This window comes from Phaseolus vulgaris, chromosome 4, assembly GCF_000499845.2.
Source record: "Phaseolus vulgaris cultivar G19833 chromosome 4, P. vulgaris v2.0, whole genome shotgun sequence".
NCBI classification, from domain to species: domain Eukaryota; kingdom Viridiplantae; phylum Streptophyta; class Magnoliopsida; order Fabales; family Fabaceae; genus Phaseolus; species Phaseolus vulgaris.
The window spans coordinates 42,034,120-42,052,142 of NC_023756.2; the positions used below are offsets into that span (position 1 = coordinate 42,034,120).

At 36.8% G+C, this 18,023-nt stretch overlaps 2 protein-coding genes across 2 annotated transcripts; one reads left to right on the top strand and one right to left on the bottom strand.

The window, feature by feature from the left end:
• The first annotated feature begins 2,583 nt into the window (after window positions 1-2,583).
• Window positions 2,584-6,427, top strand: LOC137837716 (cysteine-rich receptor-like protein kinase 19). Its single transcript, XM_068646817.1, has 7 exons — window positions 2,584-4,271; window positions 4,531-4,668; window positions 4,745-4,866; window positions 4,997-5,207; window positions 5,333-5,570; window positions 5,657-5,813; window positions 5,954-6,427. The coding sequence occupies exons 1-7, from the start codon at window positions 2,765-2,767 to the stop codon at window positions 6,272-6,274; spliced, it is 2,694 nt and encodes an 897-aa protein (XP_068502918.1). The 5' UTR covers window positions 2,584-2,764; the 3' UTR covers window positions 6,275-6,427.
• Window positions 6,428-7,883: 1,456 nt separating this feature from the next.
• On the bottom strand, window positions 7,884-8,738 carry LOC137838847 (uncharacterized). The gene is made up of 2 exons (XM_068648063.1): window positions 8,275-8,738; window positions 7,884-8,124 (listed from the first exon to the last, which is right to left on the bottom strand). The coding sequence occupies exons 1-2, from the start codon at window positions 8,736-8,738 to the stop codon at window positions 7,884-7,886; spliced, it is 705 nt and encodes a 234-aa protein (XP_068504164.1).
• Between the last annotated feature and the right edge of the window lie 9,285 nt (window positions 8,739-18,023).

Consider the following 18,023-nt stretch of genomic DNA (forward strand, 5'->3'; position numbering starts at 1 on the left):
TAATAATTATTAATATTATTGTTATTATTGTTATTATTGTTATTATTATTAATATATTTAATATTTTTAAAATTAATTTGGGAGAGGGAAAGTGATACAGTCACTGATTTTGTGATTGATTTTCTGTGACTAATTTGGTGACTGATTTTTTGTGATCGATTTTATTTAGTTGCTACCCTATCACTGAGCACCTCCAAGGAAAGAAAAGAGTTGATGGTAGACATTTGATTTTCTATAAGTTGGTAAACAAATCATTAACTTCACTAGAGATTATGCAACATTTTATATACTGAATTCACTGAGTAAGAATTGGAGGCCTCATTTCTCCACTTCCACTAATCACTATTGGATTTGGATAGATTAATATTTTCAATTTTAGTCATCAAATCCTGAAGTTGAATGTTTTCTCAATCAAACCATTTTGTTCTCCAACATAGATTCTAGCTCCATTTATCTTCTACCCAGTCCCCCATCTCACATAACTTTTCTACCAAATCCATACATAATGATATTAGTGACTTTTCTATTTCGCAATTGACATCAACACATGGGAAAGTAAGTTGTTTGTATTTTTCTGTATGTGAGTTTGGTCAAAGTTAACACTAATTGTGTAGTTAGGGGTTGTTTAGTATAGTTGTTTAGGATGACATTTTCAGAGGTAGCCGAATGATTATATTGGTAGCTTCTCTTTTTACTTGGAGATTCAAAATTCTTTATATGTTGAGATCATGGGAGCTCTTGGATAATCCTAAATTGTTATGTTTAGACGTCTTTGGATGGAATGTAACTCTACTTTTTTGTGTAAAGTTTTTTCCTTTCACCTGATGCATGAATGCAAATTATTGCGAAAATAATATTAAATATGATCTGGTAAAGAAAAAAATTATTTTTTATTTTTATTAGTGAATTAATTAAATAAAAATAGTATTTTAGAAATGTTTCAACCTTTATACTTATACGTTATTTTTCTATTTTAAATAATATATTTTGTTAATAAATTCAGAATAATATTAATGTTTCTGCTAGGGAGATGAGACCTACAGAACTATTGAAGTCTTCGTCTTCCTCCTTCGGTCGGGCAGGTTGTTGGGTGCTTAATTGGGGTCCTTCTCGTCTTCGCGCTTCTCTTTCGACTCTCGGTCTTGGGTGAACACCGAATGGGGGGTATCTGTGGAAGGCACTCCCACGCTCAAGTCAGTAAAGCGGGTGATCGGTATTCAGGTAGGTGCACAGTAATAAATGACAAATGACGTAGCTTTCTCCTTGGGATGTGTGCTATTTATATTATTTTAATGGACTTACCTTATTGGGCCTGATTAGTGGAATGAATCACACTTATGAATGTATTACCTAATCCTTAATGACAGATTAGTTTCATTGATCTGGTTTGAACGTTAATGGTTTATGTGTCGATTGGCCGGACCGTCCATGGTGATTTTTCTCGTCTCGGCCAGATTTCCTTGGTTTTGGCCAGATTTCACTGATCTCGGGGAGACCGAATCCCGATCAGGGAATCACGGTCTCCCACGTACCACTACAATTAAATATAATAATTAAATGACATTTAGAACAAACTCATAATCGTTGGTGCTTATGTCAATTGCGCCGTCTATAAAGACTTTAATAGGAAAACTTAACCTTCAACCTTCTTTATCAGCGAAGAGACATGTGGTTCATATTCTTTTCAGAGTTACCAGCATTCAAACACAGTCTTCCAACTGTTGTTACCATCCAAACCAAAAATGCAAGTTACATGTGGTTCATATTCACATCTTTATTAGATTAAAATATGTATAATTTTATTATTTATTATTTTTATAGTTTTATTTTTATAAATAATTAATTAAAAAATAATATAATTTAATATATATAATTTTGTAAAAATAATATTAAAAAATATATAATTACTTTTTAAAAAATATGTTATTTATTTATTTTAAAATAAAGAAAAAATATTTAATTATTTATTTTATTAAATAAATAAATAAATTATTTTTATTTATTAAAGATTAAAATTTTCCAATTAAAAATAAATAAAAATCATTTCTATAATTTTTTAAACATTTATTTATTTATTTTGTAGATAGTTTTTTTTATAGATAGCTATTTTAGTTGAAAAAACTATTAATTAAAAAGTAAAATGGTAAAAAATTGTGTATGTTAAATAGAACCATCCCTTTAATACTGTTATAGACAATAGTGAGATGGTCAAGTTAATACATTAAATAACTGCAAAAGGTAAAGTATCTATTTTGACAGATAAGTTTAATTGTTTTAAATATTTAAATGTATTGAGCATTAAGAATTTAAGTACCATAAAAATATTAAGTTTTTTTATTTATTTTAAATTGATTTATTTTAATATTTTATTTTGAATTAATCAATTGAAGTTTATGATCTTTTAATTTCATTGTTTAAACAGAATATTTTCATTATTACTAATTGCAACTATTTATTTATTACTAAAATATATTTCATAATTTAAAACTATAAGTTGATGATATTTTTCGGGTAGTAAATGCTATTTTTTAAGTAAAAAATTTTATAAGTTTTTTAAGTAATTTGATGGAAGCATCCCATCCATTTCATTCAAACAGAGAACATCATGAAGGCAGTGTTTTCTTTCTCTCCATTCATTTCTTTCCCACATTAATTATCTTATGTTTTCCGTTTACTTGACTTGCCTCATTGACTTACTTTTCCAAACCAAACACCAGCACACTTTCCCATCATCATAAAGCAAACACAAAAATAATTAGGAAACATGATTCAAGAGCAGCACATCCATAGCACATCCATGGCTTCCTGTAACATTTTCTTCATCTTAATACTTGTTAACTTCCTCACTTTTGAAACTACTCAGGCAGAGACCGTTTCCGACCCTGTCTATCTATACCACGATTGTTCTGGGGGCAACACTACCGTTGGCAGCACCTTCCAATCCAATCTCAAAACCCTACTCTCTTCCTTATCAGATAACGCCTCCGGCAACAACGGATTCTACAACAACACAGTCCCTTCACAAAATTCCTCGGACTCTGCCTTTGGACTTTTCATGTGCAGGGGTGAGGTCCCTTCTCAGCTTTGTCAACATTGTGTCCAAAATGCAACCAGGCGATTATCCTCAGACTGCCCGTTGGCCAAGCAAGCTGTGATTTGGTACGATGAGTGCACCGTTCGTTACTCCAACACCTCGTTCTTCTCTACTGTCTCCCTTAGACCTAGGGTTGGCCTGTTGAATACTGGTAATATCTCAAACCAGGAAAGTTTCATGGAATTATTGTTCCAGACCATGAACAAAACTGCAGATGCTGCTGCTAGTGCTGTTGAAAACAAGTTTGCAATAAACCAAGCAATTATTTCTGAATTTCAGAGTCTTTATTGTCTAGCTCAGTGTACTCCAGACTTGTCACTCATTGATTGCAGAAGGTGTTTGAGTGGAGCAATAGGGGACCTACCATGGTGCTGCGAAGGGAAGCAAGGAGGGAGAGTTCTGTATCCAAGTTGTAATGTTAGATATGAACTCTACCCTTTCTATCGCTCCACAGAAGCACCTGAAGATTCAGAGTTATCAGAAGATCCCCTTTATCTAAGTCACAATTGCTCAACTAATGTAACTTCTGACAGCAATTTCAAAGTACATCTCAGCACCCTCTTCTCTTACATGTCTTCCAATGCCACCAACCAAATGGATTACAAAGATGGTGTTGAAAACACTGTGTATGGCCTCTTCATGTGCCGAGGTGACCTTCCCTCACGCCTCTGTCAACAGTGTGTCCTCAACGCAACGCACCGAATATTTTCAGAGTGCAATTCATTTCAAGAGGCTGTAATTTGGTACAGCCACTGCATGCTTCGCTATTCCTATCGTCATTTCTTCTCAAAAGTGGAAAAAAGTCCAACTTTTCAGAGTCTTATCAATACCTTCAACGATGTTACGGAGCAAAACTTATTCACTTATGGTTTAATAAAAGCGTTAAATTATCTTCTTGAGTCGGCACATCTCAGTAGTGCGAGATATGTGACGAAATCTTCACAAATGGATGATTCACAAACCCTTTATGTTCTTGCTCAATGTACGCAGGATTTGTTGGGTGATGATTGCATGCATTGTCTGGAAGATATAAATAAAAATATGCCATTCTCTCAACTGGGAAACACAGGGGGAAGAATTCTATATCCTAGTTGCAATCTCAGGTATGAATTTTTCCAATTTTACAGGGATCCTCAGCTACAGGGGCCTGGTAATTCTTCTCCACCAGTTCTTAAAGGTAAACTCCACTCCTCCATATTTCTCTGTTCCCATTTTTTTCCAATGAAAGCCTATTTTATGAATTCTAAAATCATAATAAGTCTATCTCAAATTCATTATTGGTAAGTTTGACATTGTGGCATTTTTTCTAAAGGATCATACACAGTCATAACTAAGTTTCTCGTCAATTATGTTATAAAAGGTGGAAAAATAATCATTACATAACATAGTTTATTAAGTAAAAATTTTAAACATAAGATGTGTTGATTGTTATGCAGAAAAAGGAAAAAGAGGATTGCGAACAATTATCTCGATTGTTCTACCCACTACTGTTTCAGTGATACTCTTCATTTTCGTCTACTATTTGATAAAGAGAAAAGCAAGAAGGAGTGCTAAGTCTATTCTTAGAGAAAATTGTACGTATTTTAAGTTTCAAGATCTTTTATAGCATCTTAATTAATTTTACAATTTAATCTTATGTATTTCATTCAGTTGGTTACGAAAGTGCCACTTTAGAGCCATTGCAATTCAGTTTGGCAGTAATTGAAGCAGCTACCAACAATTTTTCAAATGAGAATAAGATTGGAAAAGGTGGATTTGGAGAAGTTTACAAGGTAAGAAAAAATATGACATATATTTACTTTTGTATTGTTTGTTTAAACATATTTAATTTTTACAGCATCCCATGAAATATATTTACATGTGTATTTTTGTTTTTAACATCAATAATAATTTTATTTTTAGGGTATTCTTTTTGATGGCCGACAAGTAGCAGTGAAAAAACTCTCAACAAGTTCTAAACAAGGAGTAAATGAGTTTAAGAATGAAGTTTTATTGATAGCCAAGCTTCAACATAGAAATCTTGTGACATTCATTGGCTTTTGTCTGAAAGAAGAACACAAAATACTTATTTATGAATATGTGCCCAACAAGAGCCTTGACTATTTTTTATTTGGTTTGACACTACCACCCTTAAACTCCATGGTTAATGTTTAGATTTATGTGTATATATGCTTTTATAAAACTCAACGTTTAAATTCGAAATATATTTTACACTTACACTCTCTTTTAAATATGCAGATTCTCAAAGAACACATTTGTTAAGTTGGTCTCAACGTTACAATGTAATTGGAGGAGTTGCTCGAGGAATTCTTTATTTACATGAACATTCTCGACTTAAAGTTATACATCGTGATCTTAAGCCTAGCAATATTTTATTAGATGAAAATATGATTCCGAAAATTTCAGATTTTGGTCTTGCTAGGATTGTTAAAATAAATCAAGACGAGGGGAATACAATTAGAATTGTTGGAACATAGTATGTTTAGAACAAAACTCTCTGCTTGTTCTTTTATTTTTATTTTTTTATAAAGTGGATTTTGACTAAATTAACATTTTTTTTAGTGGTTATATGTCTCCGGAATATGCAATGTTTGGACAATTTTCAGACAAATCAGATGTTTTTAGCTTTGGAGTGATGGTTCTAGAGATTATTACTGGAAAAAGGAATTCAACTTCTTATGATCAACCACATGGAGTTGCTAATAGCCTTTTGAGTTATGTGAGTATAATAATATGACCATTTGGTTCTTGTTTGGTCATTGTTTATAGGTCACACCTTCAATTATCAATCAGGTTAATTTAATTTTAAAGATGTGCCTCTTGATTTGGATTTTTAAATTCACAATTAATTTGTTACAGGTGTGGAGGCAATGGAGGGATGAGACAATATTAAGCATATTAGACCCAAGTATTAAAGAAAAATATTCAGAACAGGAAGTTTTGATATGCATTCAAATTGGTTTATTATGTGTGCACCAAAATCCTCATGCTAGACCATCAATGGTGAAGGTTGTTTCATATTTTTGCAAACATTTAGTTGAATTACCAAGACCAGAGGAACCCACATTTTTCTTGCATGGCACAATGGATTCAAAAGAATCAAGTTCTAGACCTTCTTCTAGTGGCTGCATTCCATTATCTGTTAATGAAATGCCAACAAGTGAATTTCTTCCTCGATAGTAAATTACTTTTCTAAATATTGTGTGGCATAAAATTACTAATGCTTACTATTTTTAATGTATTCTATTATAGAAGTACTTGGATATTACACATTGTAAACATTCATTTATGAGTACTCAACAGAGATTTTAGAGCTTACAATTTTTACTTAAAGGATTGAATTAAAGATATGTTGAAAATCTTAAATCAACTAAAATTATTTGAAAGAAGAAACACATATTTTCTTCAAAAATAATATATTAGTCTTTAAATAATCCTAATTTGCTTTATCAAATTTGTTTTAATACACAATTTTGTCTAACCGAATGCAAGTAAATTTCTTTAACAAGTATGGTATTTCATTACATTAATTTTTTTTTCTATCATGAAAATCAATAAATCAATATTAATTTTAGAGATAAAAATAATTAGTTACTATATTGATTAAATTAGATATTATTTTATAGATTAAAAATATTATTGGTAATTTATATTATTAATAAAAATTTATAAATTAATTTTTATATTGATATTTAATTAGTTACCAAGGTTTTAACTATCAACTACACTAGATTCTAAAATCGGTAACTAAAACTTTGATATCGAATTAGATATCAATTAATTAATTAGATACCAATTGACTAATTAGATATCAATTGAGATAGATAAAAATTTAAAAACTAGAAAAGATTAATTTTAGACAAATATTAATTAGGTTTTTTTTAATTGACATCTTTTATAAATTATTTTTGTCCAAAATTGATTATGTTTTTTATAAAAAAATTGTTTTGTTAGCTAATAATTATATTGTATGCTGCCGATTAGTCTGAATTATCATGAGTGTTTCTTCTTGTTTGTGGTAAGCAATCTTGATGTGGTGATGTCTTTCCACGTACTAAATGAAACACTATAGTATGCTTTTTTTAGTTGATCAAATGGATGAAATTGCATCTATTAACCCTTGTTGCGGATGAAGATTATGTTCGGCTACTTGTGCAACTCTAGAAAAATTGGAGGCTGAAGATGTGATACATATTCTTCCTAACATAGTCAACTTCCAAATTATCTTAATTAGGATTTTATACCTTATGAGAATAAGACTATTAATAAAGATGATTATTGTATATTTTAATAATTGGAATTGTACTATCCATTACCTAAAATATAAGTATTTATTATATATCTATTATAATAAATATATTAATTATGTATTAGTGGATAAAAACTGTTAACAATTATGACAACTCACCTTATGGTTCTTTATTAACCATCCATGTTACTCACAACTCAATTTTAGCTATTAAGTATCCAAAATAATAGGACACATGACCTAACAGGTAGGATAAAGTAGTCATTTTATTGGACTTATGGACTCATTTACTCAAGAAGTACATATAATCTTTCATTCATTTACTCACTTATAAAATCACATATATTTTTATTGGCTTGAGCATCGGAGAATCTTTTGCAATTTTTTTTTTTATCGGCAATAAAAAATAAATAAAATAAAAATAGAACCACTTCAGGGGTGGTTCAACCCTTATACATAAAAAAGCTAAACCAGCTCCAACTAACGCCTTCCAAAAACCAAACCAACTCTTCTACCCGTTACAAAACCAAGCAAAAAACCTCAAGAAACTAACCTCGTACACTCCAAAGGAGCCAAACACCAATCAGAATAAGAAAACGAAACTAACCGGGATGTTGAAACCCAAGACCAAGCCTTTACCTGTGCCAACGCAAAGACCTCTTTCTCGTCTGCCACTCCTCTATTAAAAATTATACGATTCCTGTGGCTCCAAATCTCACTTATCACCCCAATCCAGATCGTGTTCCAAGCAACCAGACCCGTCTCCGAAGGCAAGCACAATCTAAATTGATCAAAGTTGCACATTGGTTCAATATGAGTCACAAACTGGATTCCTAGCCACTTAAAACATAAACACCAAACTCGCCAAGCAAACGAACAACCAAAGAACAGATGGCTACTCGACTCCTCTTCCTTCCCGCACAACACGCACCTCAAGCTTTCTAATCGAACCCCTCTTCTACTAAGATTGACCCTGGTAGCAAGCTTGTTTTTCAACACCCTCCAAGCCAAAACCATTGCAAAAGGAATTGCTTTACTCCTCCACAACTTCCTAAGCTCCTGCGAAGAAACTGCTTCAATATCCTTCCTGATAAGGTTGTAAGTAGAGCTAACGGTGTAAGACTGAACACCCCCACCCTTCCAAATCCACCTATCAGTCTCTCCAAGAACAACCTCAACCCCAAGCAGGAGCTGACTTAAACAATCCGCCGCCGATTTCTCCCATTCGAAAAAAGGCCTTCTCCAATCAAGTCCCCAGACCCATCTCCCATCAGACCAAGACCCAAGATCCGACAGTTTTGCATGTTTGTTAGAGCTGATTGAGAATAGTCGTGGAAAAACATTCTTCAATGCCTCACCCATCAACCAGCTATCCTTCCAGAAACAAATGTCCATCCCATTCCCAACCTTCCACTCAAAACTGTCTTCGAAACAACTCCCCCACCCCTTCGAATACCAAACTTCCTTCAAATCCTTCCACTAAAGAGAACAACTCTTACCATTACTTGCCACCCCCAGATCTCTCCACCCCCCATACTTAGAGAAAATGATGTCCTTCCAAAGTCCTACCTCAACCGAACCCAACCTCCAAATCCACTTTTCCAACAAAGCCAAATTAAACAATCTCAAGTCTGTTATTCCAAGCCCCCCAAACTCACGAGGTTTACACACCAGGTTCCAGGACGCCCAGGCGATCTTCCTCCCTTCTGCACCCCATCCTCAAAGAAAATCCCTTTGCAACTTGATCAACTTCCTTGCCACCCCAGTAGGCAATCTGAACAAAGACATATAAAATAACGGAATAGCAGAAAGCACAGACCTAATCAGACAAATCCTCCCAGCCATCGACAAACTTCTTCCCTTCCACCTGCTTAACCTAGCCTGCACTTTCTCAATCACCCTGTTCCAAAATGTACCGCGCTTGTGACTCCCTCCGACAGGCAAACCCAAGTAAATGAACGGAGGGGCCATCGTATCACACCCAAGAATCGCTGCAAATCTCTGAAGTGTGGCCTGGTCCATCCCCGTCCCTCCAATCCTACTCTTTGCAAAATTAACCCTTAACCCAGAAGATAGCTCGAAACACTGCAGGATCGCCCTGATATTAAAGACACTTTTGGTATTTGCTTCACAGAAGAACAAAGTGTCGTCCGCATACTGTAACATATTTACCTTTACTTTACTCTTCCCAACCTCCAAACTGTCAATCAACTTCTTTTCCTCTGCTACCCTTGTCACCCCAGCTAAACCCTCCGCCACAATAAGGAAGAGAAAAGGGGCAAGCAGGTCGCCTTGACGTAGACCCTTTCTAGGAAAGAACTCCCTAGTTGGGCTTCCGTTTACAAGGACCGACACCGAAGCTGACTCCAGGCATCCCTTTATCCATCGAATCCACCGAGCGCAGAAACCCAACCTTCTTAACATATAATATAAAAATTCCCATTTCACCGAATCGTATGCCTTCTCGTAGTCGACTTTAAAGCAGATACTTTGTTTTCTCTTTCTCTTGTACTCCTCAAGAACCTCATTTGCAATAAGCACACTATCCAGCAAACCTCTTCCTTCTATAAAAGTCGACTGTCTTATGTCAATAATTTTTCCAATCACCTTTTTCAGGCGCAAGGAGAGCGCCTTTGAGATGATCTTATACAGGCAACCTACTAATGAGATAGGTCTAAACTCCTTCAACTGTTGAGGATTTTCAACTTTTGGAATCAAACAAAGAAACAACGCATTTGATCCTCTTGGCCAACATCCAAAATCAGCAAAGTCCTTTACTGCGTTCATCACATCCTTCTTCACAATGTCCCAACAAGATTTTAAAAAACCAAAGTTAAACCCGTCGGGACCAGGACTTTTTGAACTATCACACCCCCAGATCGCATCTCTTTCGAGAAAACGCTGACTAACATAGCGTTATCAGCTTCCGATATGGTATTGAACCTGACATTATCCAAAGTGACCTGACAAACATCGTTCCGGGCAAACCTTTCTTCAAAATACTTACGAACCTTATCCTTTACCTCCTCCTTATCATCACACCATTTATTATTGTCAAAAATCCATGTAACTGATTCCTTGCCCTCCTCCACTTAACTGCAGAATGAAAGAACTTTGTATTGTGATCCCCCTGCTTTATCCAATTCTGCTTTGCTTTCTGAAATAAGATCGCCTCTTGTTTGGATCTGGACTCAGATAGTTGAGCAAATAGAGACTTTCTTTCATCCCTTTCTGATTCCAACAACCTGTCTTCGTCGTCACGAGAATCTAACTCGTCTAACCTTTTCTGGATTTTCTTACTAGCCTGATTCACATCTCCGAATACTTCCCTATTCCACACCTTTAGGTCTGCTTTTAACTTTTTCAGCTTCTCTTTAAACACAAAAATTCCCCCTCCCGTCACCTTGTAAGCAGACCAGCTCGAACTCACAAACTCCTTGAACCTACGATCCTTTAGCCAAACATTCAAAAACCTAAACGGCTTCGGACCCCAATCCACTGACACCTCCTTTAGAATAACAACACAATGATCCGAGATTGATCTATTGAAGACAAATTGCTGGCTGTTTGGCCACACCTCCAACCACTCCTTGGAAACCAACACCCTGTCAATCCTGCTTTTCACCAAACCATTGGGTTTGAACCAAGTAAACTTCCTGCCCACCAACGGAATATCAACCAACTCAGAGCTTTCAATGAAATCATTAAACCCCTTTATTTCTCTAGAGTAATCCGAGCACGACACCAAACTCTTCCTTTCCTCCTGCCTTCTTATACAATTAAAGTCTTCAATGATGCACCAAGCCTTCGATAACTGACCCTGTCTGATACAACTGATCTCGTTCCACATCTCCTTCTTCTCCCGAAAAGATCTTGAACAATAAATGTTCACGATGGTTACTTGGGTTCCAAAACCCCTCTTCCAAACCCCTTCTAACACTGAAAAGTTCCTACCATTCTTGAAACTGGACAACTGAAAAACCTTATTACTCCACATCGTAATCACCTGCTTTATTAACTGCTTTGTTTTCCACCCAATCCACTTCGTTAGTTCCCCAAAAAAGACACACCTTTTCCCTACTAAAATCCGAACACTTTGTCTCTTGTAAACACACCATGTCCACCTGCTCCCTACTGATCAAATCCCTAACATAATTATTTTTTACCGCCCCGCCTACCCCTCTGATATTCAGACTAAGAATCTTCATTAACAAACTTGCTCCTCTCTTTCCACATTCTTCTCGTAGTCACCCCGCCTTGATTAGATAACGAATAAATACCATCTAAAACTACCTCTTCTCGATCGGCGAGCGAAAACCCAGATTCTTTCCCTACTCCCCAGACACTTGCAGCCAAATTCTTATCTGTCTTCACCCAAAAAAATCATGTTACAATTCTCAATTGCGCTATCAGAAGTGAAAAGTGAATTCGACGAGCTGCCTGTTTGATGAACCAAAAACACATGTTCCACTTAGGACTATCTTCCTACGACTTCTCCATCCAAACCCGTCACCCTGCCCTCCGTATCTCCGTTGTTGCCTCCACCTTCCACTTCATCTTCCTTACCCGCCCCCAAATCCTCTAATAGTCCTCCTGGAGGGAGGGCACACCCACCATCTCTCGACTTAGACATCTCTGACCTCCTTGCCCCCTCTGCATCAACCAGCTTTTCAGGATCTACCGGTCCACTGTCATTCAAACCTTGGACTACTGGAGACTTTGGGATGTCCTTTACAGTTGCTACTGAACTCCCGTCGACTCCGTCTCTAATCACACTGGTCCCAGACTGTTCCAAATCGTTCAAAGAAGGACATATCCCTACCGAATTAGCGACCCTACTCACTGAACTCGTCTGTCTTGAGACGCTCCCGACTTCTCTTTCTTCTTCTTCGTGACAACCATCCTGGACATTCAAATTCTCTTTGCACGGCTTCATAAATGCACTTTGGCACTTTAAATCCCCCACCACTCCTTTCACACTTAGAACTCCGTTTTCCACGCACCTAATCATAGGGGGACACACTTTTAAAGAAGCGGACCCACCATCATTAATTTCCTGCACTCCTACTTCTTGAAATGGCTCTTGAGGTGGCGCTTGAAAAGACGCTTCAGCGCTCACATTCCCTCTCAACGTGCACCTACTTTCACCTACCCCTCCATTACTCCTTGCCTTATCATTCGCTGACTTGGGCTCCTTGGAACTAGCCACCTCCACGTAGGAATCCACTATCTCTATCTTTGAAAAGCTAAGAGAATCGTGCCCACCCACTAACTCCACTCTCTCTCTCAAAGAAATATCGTGCACATTCATTGGCCCTCTTAAATTATCTTGAAACCATCCTTCACGCCCCTTACCAAGACAAACCGGGTCCACCATGCCCTGGACCGTCTCTTCCAACTCCAAGCCTCCTTCCCCGGCGGCACCCACACCTCCGTCTCCGGCCAACCCAAGCTCCGACCCCACTGAATCGCACAAGCTTGCACCTACGCTTCCGTCATCGGAGCTAGCTTCGGTGTCTACCTCTGAAGCTCCGCCATTCCACTTGCCAAGATTCCGCTCCGGGACGGACATCTCTTCAACAACCTTACACGACCTACCATTGATGCACAACTCCTTCTCCATATTGACTGCTGATCTGACCGATGTTTTAACTATAAACCGAGCAAACTCCACTATTTCTCTTCTCTCAGTTGCTTCGTCGACCTCCATCACCTCTCCCACCACGACCCCTATTTTGGAAAAGATGTGTTTGCACCAGAACTGTAGCGGGATTCCACTGCATCGTATCCATGCAAAACGTTCTTTTAGTTCGAAAGAACCATCCCAGGGGGTAACCGCCGAGAACGCTTCGTCGAACCAAGACCTGTTGTCTGCAATGATCTTCTTCAGACTACCTCCATCATCGCATGACAGCAGAACGAACCTACCACCAAGATATCTTACTTTGACTAGGCTGAAACCTCCCAACACAAAGCTCTCCTTAATCACTTGCAGGCTTGGAAGCTCTTTCAAACTACCAACGTAGCATCCTTCTAACCAATCGTCTTGTTCTACCTCCACTGTAACCTGAGAATCAACGTCGCCCCCCAAAGACCTACCCGCAATCTCGCCTGTTCCAAGCTTTCCTGCCCCCCCCCCCCCCAAACCACTTGAGCGAACGAAACCTGCTCCATTTGCTTCCCCTTCCCACTCGTTGTGCTCGTCATTAGGTTCCTCCCTAATTTGGACCCTTCATTCCTTTGCTTCCTTGAACCATCCTTCCTCTGATATTTGGGAAGGTTCACCTGCATCTTCCAAGTGCCAATCCAGATTGCACTCAATTCTCTTTCCAGGGAAAGAACATCCTTCACACCCTAGAACCTTACAAAACCAAACTTCCTATTCCTTGCGTTGAGCTTTCTTGAAACAAAGACATCCATAACCCTTCCCCACCTTTGGAAAACCTTCCAAAGATCTCTCTCCATGAAATGCTCGGGGAAGTTAGTAAAGAAAAACGAAGTGTCCGCCATTGTCGAAAGTTAACAAACAGCCTTTACTTACTCCGACCACCGTGTTCCTCTGGTTACTCATACATCATAACCCTTGATAATAACCTTTTGTTTGATAGCAATTAGCTACCAAAAGTTTGTGTGTGTGTGGTAGTGGATGATTGTCTATTTGTGGTAGAAGATGTGTGTCAATTGGAATGAAGTTTTAGTAATTAGTTATGATGTGTTCTTATCTTTTGCAAATGTCCCACCAATCAGTAGGACAACTCAAAAACTCACAATACTCTCACACATACCTCGAAAGAAGGGCAACTCATCCTTGATAAGAATTTGCAGTTATACATAAAAATTATTACACACGAATATGCAGTTATACATACAAATTATTACCACATATACAAATCTATATGTAAATTACTTTGAATTTCTATCAGCATTACATATGAATTATTCTTCATAGAAACAATTTCATAAGTACAAATCAGCATTACTTACGAATTATTTTAAATTAATAATAATAATATTAATAATAATAATAATAAATTTATTATTATTATTTAATAATAATAATAATAATCTTAATGATAATAAGAATAATAGAATCATAATGAACACACTCTATATTATAGTGGTTGAATGTTGTATGTTTACTTATGAGATTTGGGTTTTATTCTCTCTAAGAACATATTATTAACATTAATAATATTAATAATTTACCTATGAATTATTTGGGATTTTTTTCGTAGGTAATCGATTTTGACCTATGAATTTTAAGTGTTTTTTACAAAATCTGGTCATAATGCTTATTTGGCCTAGTTAACTAAGTTCGTAATTTTAATTGTTTGAAAAACCATTTTATAAATTAGGTTGTAGGTAAAAACTATGATACACACAGGTGAGAAATTAGATGCTAGATTTTTTCTTACTGAGAATCGAGTTAAAATAAATGTCATGGATTTGCATAATTGAACTTGTAGCCCTCAGAGAGAACTGGAAGGAATAATAAAATCAATCTATAAGATCTCTTTTATCATTTATATTATATATATATAATTTAATATGATAGAAGTAAATTTTTTATTTTTATTAGTCTTACACTATCTTTATATATTTAAATAAATTTTTTGTGCAATTGTCTACGCTTGTATATCTTGTTGGGTATGAAGTCAAGACCAATTGGGTTGAGCTGATAAGACACCATGTACACAGTTGAAGCGCAGGTGAACATTGTTCCGTGACTTCAAGTGGGAGATTGTTGGGTATGAAGTCAGGACCAATTGGTTGGGCTGACTAGGCACCATGTTTAGTGGGTGGGCTTAATCATTGTGTCCCTTTTATAATCTCTATTTAAAGAGATCATTGTACTTGTAATTGGTGTGCAACAGGATATAATGAAAACCTAATAGTTGCCCATGTGGATGTAGGTTGCAGTTGGTGACCGAACCACGTTAAATCATGTGTTGTTTATTTTCTGCAGTTGATTTGTGATTATGTGTGTTGTTTCCGCGTGCGTTTTTCCCATCAAGTGGTATCAAGAGCTTTGGTTCGTTTACACACTAGAGATCCGATCAGCAAAAATTCATCGACGAGATGTGAAAATTGCGGCTGCAATAGCATCCCAAAGTTAGGGTTTGGCAGAAGCGGCAGCAGCGTCCCAAAGCTAGGGTTTCGCAGGGCCTGCAGTAGCGTCCCAAAGTTAGGGTTTCACATAGGTAGCACCAACATCCCAAAGCTAGGGTTTCGTAGGGCGGCAACGACATCCCAAAGTTAGGGTTGCATGTGCGTTCTGCAGGTGTTCTGGTCTGAGACGGCACAGAGTGCAGTGCGACGGTGGTGGTGTGGAGCGCCAGTGCAGTGGGGACTGCGACCAGGTCTGTTGGTGAGTGATTTTGGGTGGTGCAATTTTTGTGGTCTTGATTTTTAAAAAAAGATTGTTAAGATCTGAAATTAGTTGTACCGAGTATCTCGACTAGTCGTTTGAGATGGCAGAAGACGGGAAGTTCCGAATTAAAAATTCGATGGTACAAATTTCAGTTGGTGGAAAATGAAAATTGAGGATTTGCGAGTTCAGTTACTGAGCACATCAATAAAACGAATTCGATCTTAGCTAGACTTATGTCAGTGGGCATTAAGTTCGATGATGAAGTTCAAACTTTACTACTGTTATTATCTTTGCTTGACAGTTGGTCCGGAACGGTTACAGAAGTTACCAGTTCAGCGGGATCCGATGGATTCACTTTTGAGAAAATTCGTGATCTCATTCTTAGCGAGGATGTCCGAAGAAGGAGTTCTGGGGAATTATCTAGTGAATCGATATATGTCATTAGAGGTACGGAAAATACCAGATATAGTGGGACCAAGAACAAAAGAAGGAGTCAGTCAAAGACTCGAGATTGTTCAAGTGTAACATGTTGGAACTGCAAGGAGGTAGGGCATTTCAGGAATCAATGCCCAAATGATAAATAAGTCAACATTGCAGAAGACTTCGCGGACGAGGACGTTTTAGTATGTTGTGCGGATAGCAGTGTGGATTCCTAGGTCATGGAATCTGAAGCATTGCAGAATCTAGTTATTGGAGACTTTGGAAAGGTAAGACTAGCAGACAACAGAACTCTTGATGTTATGGGCATGGGTGACATAGTGTTGAAGATACCAGTTTGTTTATGGACTTTGAAGGATGTCAGAGTTGTTCCAAGCTTGAGGAAAAGTTTGATTCCTGTTAAGCAGTTGGACGAACAGGGACATGAAGTGAAGTTCGGAAATCAGCAGTGGAAGGTCGTCAAGGGAAATCTTGGCATGGCATGCGGAAGAAAGAGAGGTTCGTTGTATATAGTCGGATTACCGTGTCTAAGGGAGTGACCATCCCAGTTCAGAAGATAAACAAAGTTCAGTTCACAGAATCTCGTGGGCAGAAGAGGGTTGCATTTACAAGAGAGAAACCCAGAGCCACAGGTCAGATTCAGGATGAACGAGCATGGGTTGTGCTTCAGCTGAGGTTCCTAGACGACAGTGGGTTAGGAGAACCAGTATTCCAGCGGTTGAAACTTCTTCAGAAAATTTCTTGTTGAATATGGAGAGTGTTTGTTCTCAGGTTGTTCCAGGATCCGGCAGTTCTTGTAAGTGGGAGTCGGTAGGAACAGAGAACGGGTCAGTGACTAACGTGTTGAAACTCAGGGGAGTTTTAACGAAGTCTTCAAAATGATTAAGAAGGCTGGTGGCAACTAGAGGTGGAACATTGAGTTCCGTCGACATATTACAGAAGTACATGTACATAGTTGAAGCACAGGTGAACATTGTTCCGTGACTTCAAGTGGGAGATTGTTGGGTATGAAGTCAAGACCAATTGGTTTGGGCTGACAAGACACCATGTACATAGTTGAAGCGCAGGTGAACATTGTTCCGTGGCTTCAAGTGGGAGATTGTTGGGTATGAAGTCATGACCAATTGGTTGGGCTGACTAGGCACCATGTTTAGTGGGTGGGCTTAATCATTGTGTCCCTTTTATAATCTCTATTTAAAGAGATCATTGTACTTGTAATTGGTGTGCACCAGGATATAATGAAAACCTAATAGTTGTCCGTGTGGATGTAGGTTGCAGTTGGCGACCAAACCACGTTAAATCATGTGTTGTTTATTTTCTGCAGTTGATTTGTGATTGTGTGTATTGCTTCCGCGTGCATTTTTCCCATCATATCTTACACTATTTTTGCTTATTGTTTAATTGGTAAGGGTATCAAGTGGAATTTTTTGCACTATCTTATATTTTAAACAGTGTGAATTATAAAAGAAATAAAAATTTTAAAACTAAAAAATTAACGACATGTAAGTTTGATTTTTTTTCATTGTGAATAAAAATCCGGAAAAAGTAAAGTTAATTATTTTCGGATAATAAATAATTTTTTAAAATATTTATTCTTGTTTTAAAAGAAATAACCAACTAACAATTTTTTTTCAAATATCTTTATTTATTTTTTGAGAAAATAAATATTTAAAAATTTATATTAATTTTACATATTTAATTAAAGATAAATCGTCTTAGGAGGGATGTTATGGGAGCAAGTAATTAACTCTGAATCCAAATTTGGTTTCAAAATTCATTCTTTTTTTTAAAAAACAAAATAGTTTTCTATAATGATTTTCGTAGACCCATGATAAGTTTGGTTGTGACCGTCTAAATAAAAAAAAAAAACT

Coding starts and splice junctions, on each gene's coding strand:
- LOC137837716 (XM_068646817.1), top strand. CDS start 2,765: ATGATTCAAGAGCAGCACATCCATAGCACATCCATGGCTTCCTGTAAC. Junction 4,272..4,530: donor TTCTCCACCAGTTCTTAAAG/GTAAACTCCACT, acceptor ATTGTTATGCAG/AAAAAGGAAAAAGAGGATTG. Junction 5,814..5,953: donor CTAATAGCCTTTTGAGTTAT/GTGAGTATAATA, acceptor AATTTGTTACAG/GTGTGGAGGCAATGGAGGGA.
- LOC137838847 (XM_068648063.1), bottom strand. CDS start 8,738: ATGGACATTTGTTTCTGGAAGGATAGCTGGTTGATGGGTGAGGCATTG. Junction 8,125..8,274: donor GTTCGATTAGAAAGCTTGAG/GTGCGTGTTGTG, acceptor TGATCAATTTAG/ATTGTGCTTGCCTTCGGAGA.